The sequence below is a fragment of the Pantherophis guttatus genome, chromosome 1 (assembly GCF_059756535.1).
Source record: "Pantherophis guttatus breed Tessera chromosome 1, ASM5975653v1, whole genome shotgun sequence".
NCBI classification, from domain to species: Eukaryota; Metazoa; Chordata; class Lepidosauria; order Squamata; family Colubridae; genus Pantherophis; species Pantherophis guttatus.
This window is the reverse complement of record NC_142063.1, coordinates 225,550,591-225,566,610: the sequence shown is the minus strand read 5'-3', so window position 1 is coordinate 225,566,610 and position 16,020 is coordinate 225,550,591. Positions and strand designations below refer to the sequence as shown.

The window sequence follows — 16,020 nt, the reverse complement described above, 5'->3', positions numbered from 1 at the left end:
CACTCAATCTGGACGTATTCCAATATGACATACAGACCGCATACTTACATGCAAAATTAGATAAGGAAATATATGTAAGAGCACCACACAGTCAATACACTAATAAGAACGAAATTTGGTTATTAAATAAGAGTCTGTACGGATTAAAGCAATCCGGCAAAAGATGGTACGATTGCTTGGTAAAAGTACTTAAGACCATGGATTTCAACGCCACCACTGCTGATAACTGTTTCTTTGTAAAAAAGAGTAATGATCATATTGAATTTGTATTAATTTACGTGGACGATATTTTATACATTGGAAAGCATAAAGAGAGCAGGGAAATCTTTGTAAATAAGTTAAATGAACACTTCTCACTGAAATCTCTGGGTAAAGTGAATAAATACCTTGGTGTGCAAATTAACAAAACTAAAAGGGGATTCAAACTTACACAGAAAGATAAAATCATCGAACTCCTAAACAAATGTAACTTAAATAATGCTAAAACCTGTGACACCCCTATGCAAACTGATTTTCTTAGAAACACTGATGAATCTTCCCCTGAGTTTAAAGACAACACATTTTACAGATCAGTTATAGGTTCACTCCTTTATATATCTAATTGGACTAGGCCAGATATTGCATTACCTCTCAATCTATTGTCAAGATATGTTAGTAAACCAACCTTGTATCATTGGGAAGCTGTCAAAAGAATTCTAAGATATCTGAAGGGTACATTAGATTTTTGTTTAATGTTGGAACCCAATAATGACAGAGAACCAAAAATTACTTGTTATGCTGATGCAGATTGGGCTGGTGATACATCATGCAGAAAGAGTACTTCTGGTTATGTTTTTCTATTGAATGATTGTCCAGTTTACTGGTATACTGGTAAACAAGAACTAGTAGCCACTTCTACTACAGAAGCGGAATATGTTTGTTTGTCCAAAGCTGCAAATAACCTTGTATGGTTCAATGATCTGATCACTGATGTTTGGAAGAAACCCACCTTACCATTTATTATGCATGAAGACAATAAAGCGGCCATTGAAATATCCAGATCCGATGCAATTGGACAAAGGTCCAGGCATATTGATATAAAGTTTAAGCATGTGAGACAACTGTCTCAAGACGGATTCATTAAAGCAATACATTGCGATACTTCTGAACAATTAGCTGACATATTAACAAAACCCTTACCTTCTAAACAACACAAATATTTAACTTCTAAATTATATGTATTATATTGTCCTGAATCAGAATGTAATTGGTGTTGTGTAACGAACCGGCATTTAGAGGGGGATTTGTCAGATGTAAATGCCTTATTCTCCAATGTGTAAATAATGTATATATGGAACATCAGAGGTTAACTTATTCTTTGGACTTTAATGTATTCATAACTTACCACTCCCATTCCTAGCTCCACCCCTTGTATATATAAGGAGCCACCCTCACCATTCTCGTCGCTTCTACCTTGAATATTCAGTGAATATAGAATGCCTATCATAATTAAAAACAAATATATTTAAAGCTTTAACTTCTATTATCTTTATTGAGTCTGATCCTGAAAATATTGCAACAAACATATTTCATTTTTCACTTCCTACCTGCCTGCCACTACAACTTCCATCCCACTTTTATAAATTGCTCCTGAAATTTTAGGGAAGACTGAGAAATAATGGATGAAGAAGATTCTGCAAAATACAGAAACACAAGCAAAAAGTCTGACCTTCTAATCTTTTAATCACAATCCAGGAAATTAAAATTTTTCCAATTATTTCAAATGATTTGCAAGGCAAAGGAATTTCCTCCTCTGTTAATGTATATGAATGCTTTTATTATTATTTTTAGCATTGTGATGAGAAATAATATACTTTAGCTGCTCATAAATAGCATATTTTTGTTTGTTTGAAAGGTGGACGATCAAAAAAACAAAACTATTACATCACCAGGAAAGTTGACGGGACTCAATGTTTTTAGTCAGTTTTATGTAGGAGGGTATATTGAATATATTCCAGAATTCTTACCCAAAGGATCCAGTTTTAAGAATGGCTTTCAAGGTAAATAACAACATTATTGTCTTTGTGTATCAAGTCATTGTATTTATAGTAATAAGTTTTAATGGAAGAAGCTGGTTTTCTACTAAACACAGAGGGCTCAAGTTTACAGTATATGGACATTAGCTAAATCTAAAACAGGCATACCAAAATTTCCCACAGGTGTCAATTTGGTGAAAAAAGAAAAACACTATCACATAGACATCTGAAACAATAAAAAGATTTGTAAATATAGCTGAATAGCACTATAACAGAACACATAAATCTCAAAACAGCTCTGAGAGGCCCAAATAAATGCTTTCTGGAATAAAAATAAATAAGGTTATTGCTGCAAAGATAGACTTAAGAATAGCATTGAGCAGGAGACAGTGTGGAGCCTGCAAGGAAATCAGAATGCCTGGAAGGGGAGGAGGGGAGGAGATAGTTATTCCCCAAAGAATTTGGAGGAACAAAACTTACAGTTTGGGAAAGGGTATAAACCAAAGAGAGTATTTGAATCAGGGTTGGAGTTCTTGGTGCTCTCAGAGCTTGGTTGTTTGCTTGCAGACCAGGGGTGAAATCCAGCAGGTTCTGACAGGTTCTGGAGAACCAGTAGTGGAAATTTTGCGTAGTTCGGAGAACTGGTAGCGGAAATTTTGAATAGTTCCGAGAACCGGCAAGTATCACCTCTGTCTGTCCCCAGAGTGGGGTGGGAATGGAGATTTTGCAGTATCTTCCCCTGGAGTGGGGTAGGAATGGAGATTTTGCAGTATCCTTCCCCTGGAGTGGAGTGGGAATGGAGATTTTGCAGTATCCTTCCCCTGCCACGCGCACCAAGCCACACCATGCCCACCAAGCCACGCCCACAGAACCGGTAGTAAAAAAATTTGGATTTCACCACTGTTGCAGACATTTCATTTCATTACACTTTGCACTGATGATATTGCCTAGCTGGCTAATAAAACATCTGCAAGCAAATAACCAAGCTCAGAGAGCACTCAGGACTCCAAAAATATACAAAGATACAAAAGGAAGGAAGAGGAGAAGCAGAAGTCTGCTGGAAGCGAGGGGTAAGAAAAAGAGAAAGAAAGAGAAATGGGCAACCTAAAAAAATAAATAAAGGAGAGTCAGACATTTCAAGTAGGAAAAGCAGATTGCTTGAGCTTAAGGGCTAGATTTACAATAAGGGAGAGGCCAAAGGGAAGAAGAGAAGGCACAAGACTGATGTGGATTGTGAGGAGCAGGACATCTCAAGGATGAAAAGTGTCTAGTAGGTGTCAACAAGGAGAAGATCTGAGAGAAAGAGCTGCACTCGGTGTATGTTACCTGAGAGGGAATAGTGGTTGACCGAGCCAGGAGGAAGGTCAGGAAGGATGGAAAACCCAAAAGGAAGACTTTTGCAAGGGAGAAAGAGCTTATAAAGAGGGTGAAAAAGAGCTGAGGTGAGGTCCTGTGCTTTTGAACTGAACAGCCCCTTCTTGGCTGTTGGATGAGGGGGGTAGGGAGACTGCTCAGATCTCTCAGCCAGCCTTTTAGGATTGAGGGATTTATTCAAAGAAAGCTCTACTGTTCTTTAAAGTGGTCTTTGTATCTGTGAGCGTGTGTAATTCTGCCTGTGCACCGTATGTGAATATGTATGGGTTATGGGTTCTGAATGTAAGAAGTAAAGTAAATCTGTCCCTGGTCTTTAGAGCCAGAGGTTTATTTTCCTCGTTCGATTTGTGCAGAGAAAGGCGAAACCATTCTTTAGAGAACCCTCCTGCTGATTGTCAGCAGGCTTCTTTATAGTGAATTGGAGAGAATTTTTGGGAAGCTGCAGAGGGCCTGTTTTAGAGGCTCCCTGGGGAATTAGTTTCTTCAACACTAGCAGTAGCTATTGTGTGGAAAAAAAACAGGGCTCCCCAGGAGCTACGCAAACAATACAGCACATAAATACAAACAAACAAACAAGAAATGTTTTCTAGATGTACAGAACAGTCAAGGCCAACAGCCCAATCTCCACCGCTTGAAATCCCTTAAAGTTCAAGTAGCTTTATTCTCAAGTAAGAGGATATAGAATTGAGGCCTTATATTCATTTATGTTAAGTAGTTTGCTCAGAAATTAAAAACTGTGATTTAATACCTCTTCCCTGATGGTTTAAAAAGAAATATTTTCCACGCTTACCATTTAAGCTGATTTTGTCCTATGCTCAGGAAGGCTTCATTTAGGATTTAAGAAAATCCTCTCCAGAGACACCTTGTCAACTGCTTGCAAAAATGTCCAGTGCAGACCACGGGCTCCCATGTCCTTCCATTGAACACCTCCCTGTCTTTGTGTTTGTTCATGAACATGTATGGATACAGAGACGTACACAGTTCATTTGCATTTATATCTACATCACCATTTACATACATGCAGCACAGCCAGCAGTTTCAAAGAAGGGATTCCTTTCTTACTATTTGTTTCTTTCTAGTGTCTTTGGATAATGACAACCACATAGATAGATTTTCCCAGGGGTGAAATGCTCCCGGTTCGGATCGGATCGTCCGATCCGGTAGCAATGGCGGTGGGTGGTTCGGAGAACCGGTAGCAAAAATACCTGCACACACACCCCCACCATGCCCAGCTAAGCCGCACGATCAGCAGAGGCTTTTTTTTTTTTTTACTTTTAAAAGCATTTTTTCTACAAGCTCTTCCGACGAAAAAATGCTTTTAAAAGTAAAAAAAAAAAGGCTCTGATGGTCGCATGGCTCAGCTGGGATCATCAGAGGCTTTTCAAAGCATTTTTTTCTGCAACCTCTTGGCCGAAGCTGAGTTGCCTGATCATCAGAGAGGCATTTTTAAAAAAGCCTCTCTGATGATCTCAGCTGAGTTGCCTGATCGTCAGAGGCTTTTCAAAGCAGTAGAAAAAATGCTTTGAAAAGTTTTTTTAAAAAAGTCACATTACACCCCCCCCACCAAGCCACGCCCACAGAACCGGTAGTAACAAATTTTACATTTCACCCCTGGATTTTCCCCGTGGTGATCTGTCCCTAATCTGGTCCTTCAATGCTTTTCCAATGCTGCCTTCATCATTACTGTACCCGAGTCCATCCACCTTGCTGCTCTTCATTTTACATTCCATGTTCCTACTGCAATTCTTTCTTTTTGGCTTTGGCTTTTCCTTTAAGTGTCTCATAACAAAAGATTTCTGGTTTGAAACCTAGCAGAAAGCTTATTTTCTTGCTCTGAGTATCCTATTTTCTCTGAGCTTTGTTTACAAAAAGCAAAAACAAAACTTCAGGGATGCACTCGAGAAATGGCTTTATATATTTTCTAAGTTATGACAGATTGAAGATAAAGTTTCATAAAAGATGGTTTGAATTCAAGGACAGAAACTTCATGTGCCTTCATTCTAAAGGATGTGTTTGTTTAAACCATGACTTTCCTCCCATTAAAATGCATACTTACAATTACCTAGGGATTAAACTGAGGGCAGACAGGATGAGGATTGGCATTTTGGCAGCAATGTACTTTAAGTTAATGTTTTGTAGGAACTTTAAGCAGCTACTAGCGACCAAATAGATTTTTGTAACTTTAAAATAAGAAACCAAGTAAAGTCTAGATCACCATGAGAAAATATACTTTTGAATTTGACCTGACCACAGTGGTAAATGTTCATAAATATTTTTTTTATTGTTTTAAAGCAAAAAACTGGGTAATCTTTCATTCTTTCAGGTTGTATTTTTGACCTCCAAGTCCGGGCTGGAAAGGATCAGGAGTTTAAAGCACCAGGAATTCCAGAAGGCCATCCTAACACTGGTCGCAATGTAGGACAATGTGAAGTGTCTCCGTGCCAACTGATAACATGCAGAAATGGGGGAACATGCATGGAAAGTGGCTCTGCGGTATAGTAAGTAAAGTGTGATGCTTTTAATGAACCATTGCAGGGGAATGCATTGAGACTATGCAGATTGTCATATGGTTCTATCGGAGTTTATACATCTATGCTTAAGAGCAGATGTATAATCTTCTTTAGAATCATCTTGCAAGATACACATTCAGTTCTCCTTTCCATGTAGTAGTTCTTATACACATACTTTCTCTCTCATTCTTATTAGCATAAATGCCCATTTCAGGAACCATCTGAAGTGAATATCATACTGGGGTAGCAAATGGAGCAGTGAAGTCTGCCTCATTCAGTAATATCTACCCCAAGGCCCGAAATTATTTGAAGGTTGAGGGTCACACCTGTTTTTTCTATTTTTCTTTGGCATGCTGAGAGTTTTGCTCAATTACTTCCCATGTATTTCTTCTTCTATCAGATTAAAAGTGACAATTCAAGATCTGTAATGGCATTTGAGAATGATTTTGGGAGGTAAGAGAAGAAGTGTTGCCTAATCCCAAAGGTGCTTTTTCAAGAGGCAATTGAACTTTCTGGTTTTTCTTTGAATACATTTCGCTTCTCATCCAAGAAGCTTCTTCAGCTCTGACAGGATGGTGGGGAATGGAAGGATTTATACTCCTTGCAGGCAGCTGGTCATTTGCATTGCAAGTGCAATGCAAATGACCAGGGAGTCAAGCTATTCTCCAAAGCACCTGATTGTAGGACAAGAAGCAATGGGTGGAAACTAATCAAGGAGAGAAACAACTTAGAACTAAGGAGAAATTTCCTGACAGTTAGAATTAAGCAGTGGAACATCTTCCCTCCAGAAGTTGTGAATGCTCCAACACTGGAAGTTTTTAAGAAGATGTTGGATAACCATTTGTCTGAAGTGGTGTAGGGTTTCTTGTCTGGGCAGAGGGTTGGACTAGAATACCTCCAAGGTCCCTTCCAACTCTGTTATTCTGTATTCTGCATTATTTTAGAGAGTCATTGAAGCCACCAGGAGGTTTATCTGTGTCGTCAGGGTCACCTGAGTAGTGCAAATGGGTGTGGAGCCTTCTTGGAACTGTTGAAAGGACCGAGTTGTAAACTGGAGATAGATGATGTTGTATCCCTCTCTCTCTGCTGTCTCAACCCTGATGATACAAATAAACATTCAGGTGGCATCAACAACTTTTTAAAAGAATACAAATGACCAGCTCTCTGCAAGGAGTATAAATCCTTCCATTCCCTACCATCCAGTCACAGCGGAAGAAATTTCTTGGATGAGAAGCAAAACATCTTCAAAGAAAAACCAGAAAGTCCAGCTGCCTCTTGAAAAAGCACCTTTGGGACAACCATGACCTGGATGACTGAGAATCTCCATAGACAAGTGCTGCCTAGGGAACAGTCAGATAAGAGAGGGCATTGCCTATTAATGTAGCTTTACAATTATGTAGAATTGTCTCATCTGGTCCTGTTCCTGTTTGTGCCACATGGGAGGCTGACATTAATCTTGCAAGATATGAACATTAAGGGCTATCCTATTATGCCATTTCTAAAATTAGGGGGGAAATGGGACACAAAAGGACAATATTTTGGTGACTGAATGGAAAGTGGCAAAAGGAAGGTGACTTATGCCTTCCTTTTGGTAAATGATTTTGGGGATGGTGAGGATTTCAATGCACTGGCAATAACTCAGAATGAGTAAGGCTACCAAAAAATATGAGTTGGTTAAGGATGGGTTTGGGGAGCAGCCAAGATTTTCTTTATTTAGAAATGTGCATCAAGCCAACATCAAGTTTTAAAGTATAACTGTTCTATGTATCTCACCTCAAAATGTTCAAAGTGAGACTCCTGGTTTCTCTGCTCCAAAATGCTCTAAGGAGCTACCTTCAGGGGTGGGTTCTAAATTTTTTTACTACCGGTTCTGTGGGTGTGGCTTATTTTGTGGGTGTGGCTTGGAGGTCATGTGACTAGGTGGGCGTGGCTAGCTGGTCAGAGTCATTTCTCGCACTTACGACCAGTCCTCGCACTTACGATCCAACTCATTTGTTTGCTTTTAACACTGATCAGCTATAGGGCGGCCCTTTGAAGCCCCGTGGCAAGAGTTTAAACAGTTTTTTTCCCTCTAGTCATCAGCTGGGACTCAGGAGGCAGCAATAGATTGGGGGTGGGACCAAATAAAAGGTAAGAATAACGTGGGGGGGTGGGAGGGCGGGGGGGAGAACCGGTTCGGTGACATCATATTGTCACCGCTACCGGCTCGGCCTAACCGGACCGAACCGGGAGGAACCCACCACTGGCTACCTTCCATGTTGACCCAGAATGTAACCAAGTCATTTACTGAAGTTTCCTCTGGTTTCATCTTTTGCACCTCCCAGCTGTCGTTGCTCTTCTGGTTGGACAGGGGCTTTCTGTACAGAAAAAATGTCAATGTGTGATCCTGAGCACAAGTCCCCGCATCAGTGCAAGCAAGGTTCCACCTGCGTCTCCGTGCCTGATGGATACAACTGTCACTGTGCCTTGGGAACCACCGGCACATATTGTGAACAAGGTAGGGGACAAACCTTCATCAAAAGTGTATCACATGGTACCATCGGTTTCTTTTTATTCTGTGGTTGGGTGAGAAATGTAAATTGAGTTTTTTTTTTTTAAATTGAAGGTACCAAAGACTCTTTGAGATTAAAAAAGTTCTGTTTTACTGCAATCAAATAACTGCATCTCACCTATTCTGATCATGTCATGTGGGGAATTCAGAAAGCAATTATGTTCAAAAGAGTTAGCAGTAAAAGGAAATGAGGCAGCCAAAGAAATGGAGGCTGGACCCTGTCAAAGTTGACACCAGCCAGAGCAGAGTAAAATCCAAAGAAATAGTGCAAGATCGGAAGATGTGGAGAGACTTGACCATAGAATCACCGAGAATCAGACGTGACTGAATGCATAACATCATCATCATCAATACCTGCAGACTATTAAATCCAAACTGAACATACAGCACTGCAGCCCTCTCTTAAAGTTGATCTCTAATGCAAGAGAGGGTTTTAGAGGACCCAAATTGTTGGGGGAAATATGCTGACTCTGTAAACCGCTTAGGGGGGGCTGTAAAGCACTGTAAAGTGGTATATAAGTCTAAGCTATTGCTATTTAAGTACAAAAAGTGAGCAGGATGATGTGTTGCTGAATCATCTCTAACCTCTCCACTTAAGAGTTTCCCTCCTGAGTTGGGAGTGTATCTCGAGAGAACCCTATAGGGAGATAAACCACAATGGGAAAATCTCTTTATACAGCAGTGGCTTTGACTTAATCACATTAATTTCATTGGTTGGCATTATCTTGACTTTAAATATGCAGAATTGAAATAAATATGCAAATCTATACTATTTTTTTTTTTAATAGATAGACATCTGAAAAGTTCATAACCTATTTCTTTTTAGTTTATTTTGATTTATTCGAATTATAGAGCTTCTTAATGTTGTGACCCTGGATGGCTCACAACAATAAGAAACAAAATTCCAAACAAAAACCAACTAAATAGAAGCAAACATACAAATCATCAATAAAATAGCATCCATTGGACAATTGCCAGCTAAGCTGGAGGGAGGGGTCAAGCAAGAGCCTAGGCTGGAATCTTTGTGCAGCCACAAATGGTATAAGTTTGACCTTATCTAATTTTTCCCAGGGGAAGGCCAACAGTCTGGTGAGAGTCTTGTAATGTAGGTGATAAACAATAAAGTTATTGACTAAGGCTAGTCACGACTTGTTCTGGTTGCTTTTGCCTGACAACAACAACCAAAAAACCACCAATAATCAGCAGCAGAATCCAGTCAATACTTCATGTTCAGCACAACCATTGATAGCTTTCCACTATCATTGGCCACCAAGTACAACAATAGAGCCATGTTTTCAAGGCCTTCCTTTGGTCAGTACAATTGGGGCTAATCTAAACTCTAGAGGAATGATGTTCCAAAGGGTGGTGCTATGCAAAAAAGCTCCTCTTCCTGGGTCTCGTCATATGACACTCCTACCTCAACAAGACCTACAACAGGAGTGTTAAACTCAAGGCCCAGGAGCCAGATCCAACCCATGGGGCACTTAGATCTAACCCATGAGGCCACCCTGGAAACAGTGAAGGACTGGCCAGCGGTGCCTCTGCCAGCAAAAACGGAGCTCGGGAGGGTCGCGTGCGGTGGCCTTTTTGCTGGCAGAGGGCTGCAGGAGGCCGTCTGAAAATAGAGCTTGGGGGGGTCGTGCAGGAGGCCCTTAGCTCCGGTTTTTCTGGCAGAATGCTAGAAAAACAAAGTACTAGTAAAAGTGTATCCCCCCAGTCCTGACAAGTGCCCCTGACATGAGTGATGTTGAGCTGGCCACACCCATCATGGCCATGCCCCCCTGGCCCCCGGCCCCCCCAAGGTCAAACACAACCGTGATGCGGCCCTCAATGAAATTGAGTTTGACACCCCTGACCTACAACATGCCTCTCCTGATGGGACGAATAGACATAACCAGGGAGAGGCTGCCTGCTGGTTTAGATTTAGATTTAGATTTTATTGAACTTCTATACCGCCCTTCTCCCAAAGGACTCAGGGCGGTGTACAGCCATATTAAAACACATATAAACCACAAAATTTAAGAACAATTTAAAAACAAATATATAAAATTTGGCCCACGAAATTAAAAACTAACAAACACCCAATTTAAAAATTTCTTTTATTCCCTGTTGGAATAAAAGAGTCTTCAGGGCGCGGCAAAAGGTTCGCAGGTCGGGGATCATACGAACCTCTAGGAGCAGCTCATTCCAGAGGGCTGGTGCCCCCACAGAGAAGGCTTTCCCCCTGGGTGTCGCCAGTCAACATTGTTTGGCCGACGATACCCTGAGGACCCCCTCTCTGTGGGAGCGTATTGGCCAGTGGGAGGCTATTGGCAGCAGAAGATGATGTCGTATATACCCCGGTCCTAAGCCATGGAGTGCTTTAAAGGTGGTAACCAACACCTTGAATCGCACCCGGAAGACCACTGGAAGCCAGTGCAGCTCACGCAGGAGAGGTGTTACATGGATGCGCCATGTTGCCCCCATAATCACCCGCGCGGCCACATTCTGGACCAGTTGGAGTCTCCGAGTGCTCTTCAAGGGGAGCCCCATGTAGAGAGTATTACAGTAGTCCAGATGGGACGGGACGAGGGCATGAGTGACTGTGTGCAGGGCATCCCGGTCCAGAAAGGGACGCAACTGGTGTATCAGGCGAACCTGATAAAAAGCTCCCCTGGCCACGGCCGTCATATGATCTTCCAAAGACAGCCGTGCATCCAGGAGAACACCCAAGTTGCGAGCCCTCTCTGAGGGGGCCAAGATCTCGCCCCCAATAGTCAGCGATGGAACCAGCTGACTATACCGGGACGCCAGGAGCCACAGCCACTCGGTCTTGGAAGGGTTGAGTCTGAGCTTCCATGCCACACAAGAACCAGCTCTTACAACTAAAACCAGAAGCATACTTGAAGCCAGTGCAGCTCAGGAAGCAGAGTTACGGTATAATATGGTCAAGAAACACCCATACAGTAACTGCCTGTGCTGCTGTATTTTCCACCAACTGCAGCTTCTGGGTTCTCTCCAATACCGTCCCCATCTAATTGTGAAATTCTTGTCTAATAGCTGATGCTCACAACCATTACGCCACTCTTATTAAAATACAATTAAATCCCTCTAATTATGCTTACTGACACAACATCTCACATCTAAATAATTGATATTTAAAAGTGCTTTTGTGCATGCTTTGGCTTTCAAAGTTGTTTTACTCTATAGACATGAAATAAGAATCAGCCATGTTTTATACATTATTAGACAATTACTGAATCAGCACTTAACATCCTTAGTGAGTGGCATTCTACTCCTTACGTGATGTGCTTTGATTTCTTTCTGATTCCTTTCTGACCCATATAAGAACGGCAACTGCAGAGAGGAAAATATAAGCTCCTAAAGTTCTTTAACACTTCTTCCCCCAGTGAATAAAAGTGAGGATGGCATAAATTGGAACAAAATTGATGATTTGTAATGAAAAGGCCCATTACTGCTGTCTCAAAATCTTGGATTTCAACTTCCCCTACACCTAGCAGCATAATGAATTGTCACATTTTTTTTTTCCAAAGTACAGTTTTCCTAGTCTGGGCTGAGAAGAAAGCAAGCATCTTAAAAACAATCAGACTAAATATTTTATTTCTAGGTACAGAATCAGGAAGTGAAGGAGTAAAGTGTCTCTCAGCAGAGCAGGAAATGAACCAAGGAGTCTTGAAAAATAATAACTACTGAGGAAGAAAGGAAACAAAAAAAATAAATAACTGAGAATTTATAGTGCACGTAGGTTAATAGAAAAGAAACAACAAACAGAGAGAACATCAATAGAGTTTAGAAAGATACTCCCTGACACATTGTTTAGAGTGATTTATACAATTGGTAGAAGTGACTTAGTGTACGGTAGGACTTAACTGTTTGCAGCCATTACTTGTAGAATATAATAGGTAGCAATTATCAAAGCAATGATTTCTTATTCTTTCTAGAGGCCACAGCATTGCCTCAATCAAAGGTGAAACAGATGATCCAGCCATGTTTATGTAAGAGTTAGATGTAAAAGCCATACCAATAAAATGTACCATTATACATACCCTGTTTCCCCCAAAATAAGACATCCCCTGATAATAAGCCCAATCAGGCTTTTGAGCGCATGTGCTAAAATAAGCCTCCACCCGAAAATAAGCCCTCCCCGAAAATATTTAAATGCAGAGCTGGAAATCAGGTAAGACGGCGAGAGGAGCCCCATCTTGATCCACGCGCCCCAAAATAAAAGGACCTCCCCGAAAATAAGGCCATGCGCTTATTTCAGGGTTCAAAAAAATATAAGACAGGGTCTTATTTTCAGGGAACCACGGTAGTAACATACTTGTATGGCAATTCTTCATTCTTGGAAAAATGAGCTTGAGGAGCATTTGGCATGAACTAAACCGGATTGCTTTACTCACCAGTAGAAATTTGATTAGTGCTCTGAGCTTTATCAGAACACTTATGTATAAAAGCCAATTACTTTGTAATTTACAGATATGATTCATCTGTTTATCAGGAAGAGTCAATAAGGTCTAGTGATTAAGGACCAGGCTAGAGACCAGGAGATAGTGACTTCTAGTTTGGCCTTAGGCACGAAAGCTGGCTGGGTGACTTTGGGCCAGGTACAGGCAGTTCTTGACTTACAACTATTTGTTGAGTGACCATTCAAAGTTACAGCAGCACAGAAAAAAGTGACTGATGACCATTTGCACATTACCATTGCAGCATCCCTGTGGTCACATGATGAAAATTTGGACTCTTGGCAACTGGCATGTAAATTTATGACGGTTGCAGTGATCCCCTTTGCAACAAGCAAAGTCAATGGGGAAGGCCAATTCACTTAATGATCATGATATTAACAACTGCAGTGATTCACTTAACAATTGTGGGAGGAAAGGTCACAAAATGGGACAAAACTCACTTAACAACCATCTTGCTTAGCAATGGAAATGTAGAGCTCAGTTGGGGTCGTAAGTCGAGAACTACCTCTATTCCCCCGACAGCTAGACCAACAAGCTGGTCAGTCAATTCCTGTCACAACCAATGGGGTCAAGGCTCAGGGTATTTGAAAAACTGCAGAAGAAGCACTTTGCACAGGGCAGATTGTGCCCGAGGGATGTTGCAAAAGACAGTTGTAAAAGTAGGCTGGTTGCCAAGCACCCAAATTTTGATCACAAGAGAACTTTGAATTGCAAAGACTCCCTTTTTCTTCAGTGCCATCATAATTTTAAAGCTGAATGAATGGTAATGCACCAAGCAAGGGTGAAATCCAGCAGGTTCTGACAGGTTCTGGAGAACCAGTAGCGGAAATTTTGAGTAGATCAGAGAACTGGTAGTGGAAATTTTGAGTAGTTCGAAGAACTGGCAAATACTAACTCTGGCTGGCCCAGAGTGGGGTGGGAATGGAGATTTTGCAATATCCTTCCCCTGGAGTGGGGTGGGAATGGAGATTTTGCAGTATCCTTCACCCAGGAGTGGGGTGGGAATGGAGATTTTGCAAAATCCTTCCCCTGGAGTGGGGTGGGAATGGAGATTTTGCAATATCCTTCCCCTGCCATGCCCACCAAGCCACGCCCACAAGCTACACCATGCCCACCAAGCCATGCCCACAGAACCGGTAGTAAAAAAAATTGGATTTCACCACTGGCACCAAGGACTACTTATATTAACTTTCTGTAGATACTTGCTGCTTTAACTGCTGTCACTGTTCTCTGTCCTAGTGATGTAGCAACAACAATAAAAAGTCTCATTAGAAACTCTGTATGCAGAACGGGTGGCTTCCCACACATCATGGACCTTAACTGGTTACCTGATTGTATTCAAAGAGCTCACACACACACAAACACACCAGGACTGATGCATTTCCCAGGCTTGATTATGCTTGATACAACTGCACTTAAGGCATCTAAGGAAAGAAAACAGTCTTGACCCTCTTGCCCATTATCAGGTTCGATAAATGAAAAGAGATGGAGAGAAACTGGAAAAAAATCAGCTTTCCGCAACTCAAATTTAGACTCAGACAACTCTAATTGCCATGTAAAATGAAGGAAGCATTATAAGGCTGGCAGCTGAAAAATAATCGAGAAGGTGCAACACCGAGTTTATTTACCATAAAGTTAAATTAACTGCCCTTCACTGCCCTTCAGTAAATAAAGCACAGCCAGCTAGTTCAAACAGAATAAATGTTGACCTCATTAGTTTGGGAAATAGAAGTATAACAAGTAAAGCGTATAGGAATCTAAAATAAATCTATGGAAAGAAAGATTATTTAACAATCTTGTACATAGAAGACATATTAGACTACTATAATGAAGAATAATCTGTAGATGGCAGCATAGGATAGCAGTTTCTTTTACCAACGACATTGAGTTTTACTTTTACTGGCTCTGTGCTTATAAACAGTGAAGGTGGGAAATGACTGCTCAGGCGCTAGCAATAACTGGAGAAATGTTAATAAAAGAAGAGACCTTCCTGTCTCATCAGCATTCTGGTACCCGCCATGACTGGCGAAGCAGAGGAACAGTACATGTCAAAAAGTGGGTGAGACTGATGGGAGCAGGATTAAAAATAATCACTGCCTATATATTACTGTAACACTGAAATAATGCTGTAATGACTGTGATAGCATTACATTTATTACATATTATTGCATTACAAATGATGCTTCATTTGTACCAAAGGTTGGGAGGGCACATAGCTTGTGCGTTCCTGGCTCATGAGAAACCCGTCAGCAGGATTTCTTTGCTGTCTGCTGTGTCACTCTCATGGCTGGGAACTCCAAGTTATCCTGTCCCAACTATGCTCATATTTGTCATCTCTAGGTCAGGGTGTACTGAGCCTTATGCTGCTGTTTTTGTTGGCAAAACTTTCACTGGGCTTTAAATGCCCAAGATATTAAGAAGAATCAGAATGAGGCATCGATAAGCTCCCATTTTAACAAGGGCTGAATTTTGCTAAGGAAGGAGGGCTCATAGACATGTCCACATTTACTCGACACAGAAATGACCTTGAAAATAGCATACCTCCAACATGACAAGAAGCCAAGGAGAGGCAGATCTGCTAGAAATATTGCCGTAAGTCTCTTGCAGCAAAACAAGGAAGAATTGTTCTGTTTCTGGAACCTGGAATTAAGGAGAAAGTTGCTAATAGGGAGAACAAGTAACCAATAGAACGTCTTGCCTTCAGAATTTGTGGGTGCTTCATCACTGAAGGTTTTTAAGAAGAGACTGGACATCCACTTGTCTGAAATGGTATAGGGCAGTGATGGCTAACCTTTTTGCCATTGCATGCCAAAAGCAGGGGGAGCGCGGGGGGGTTGCACGCGTGTGTGCCCACACCCATAATTCAATGCGCCCCGCTCCCCCACTTTTGACACATGAGGGCCCGGTGGGCCCGGTAGGCCTGTTTTTCGCCCTCCCCATGCTCCAGAGGCTTTCTAGGAGCCTGGGGAGGGGGAAAATGGCCTTCCTCACTCCCCCTGGAGGCTGGAAACAGCCCGTTTCCCAACTTCCAGTGAGCCCGGAAGGCCCGAAAATCAGGTGGCCAGCGAGCACATGCGTCCTGGAGCTGAGCTAGGGCAACATTTGTG

At 41.5% G+C, this 16,020-nt stretch overlaps 1 protein-coding gene across 1 annotated transcript in view; it reads left to right on the top strand.

The window, feature by feature from the left end:
- The window catches only part of EYS (EGF-like photoreceptor maintenance factor), a 765,120-nt gene that overhangs the window by 735,531 nt on the left and 13,569 nt on the right, over positions 1 to 16,020 (top strand). The window contains exons 41-43 of the mRNA XM_087882471.1: positions 1,895 to 2,039; positions 5,713 to 5,887; positions 8,224 to 8,396. Coding sequence (XP_087738597.1) covers positions 1,895 to 2,039; positions 5,713 to 5,887; positions 8,224 to 8,396 — 493 coding nt within the window. The remainder of the gene's footprint in view (positions 1 to 1,894; positions 2,040 to 5,712; positions 5,888 to 8,223; positions 8,397 to 16,020) is intronic.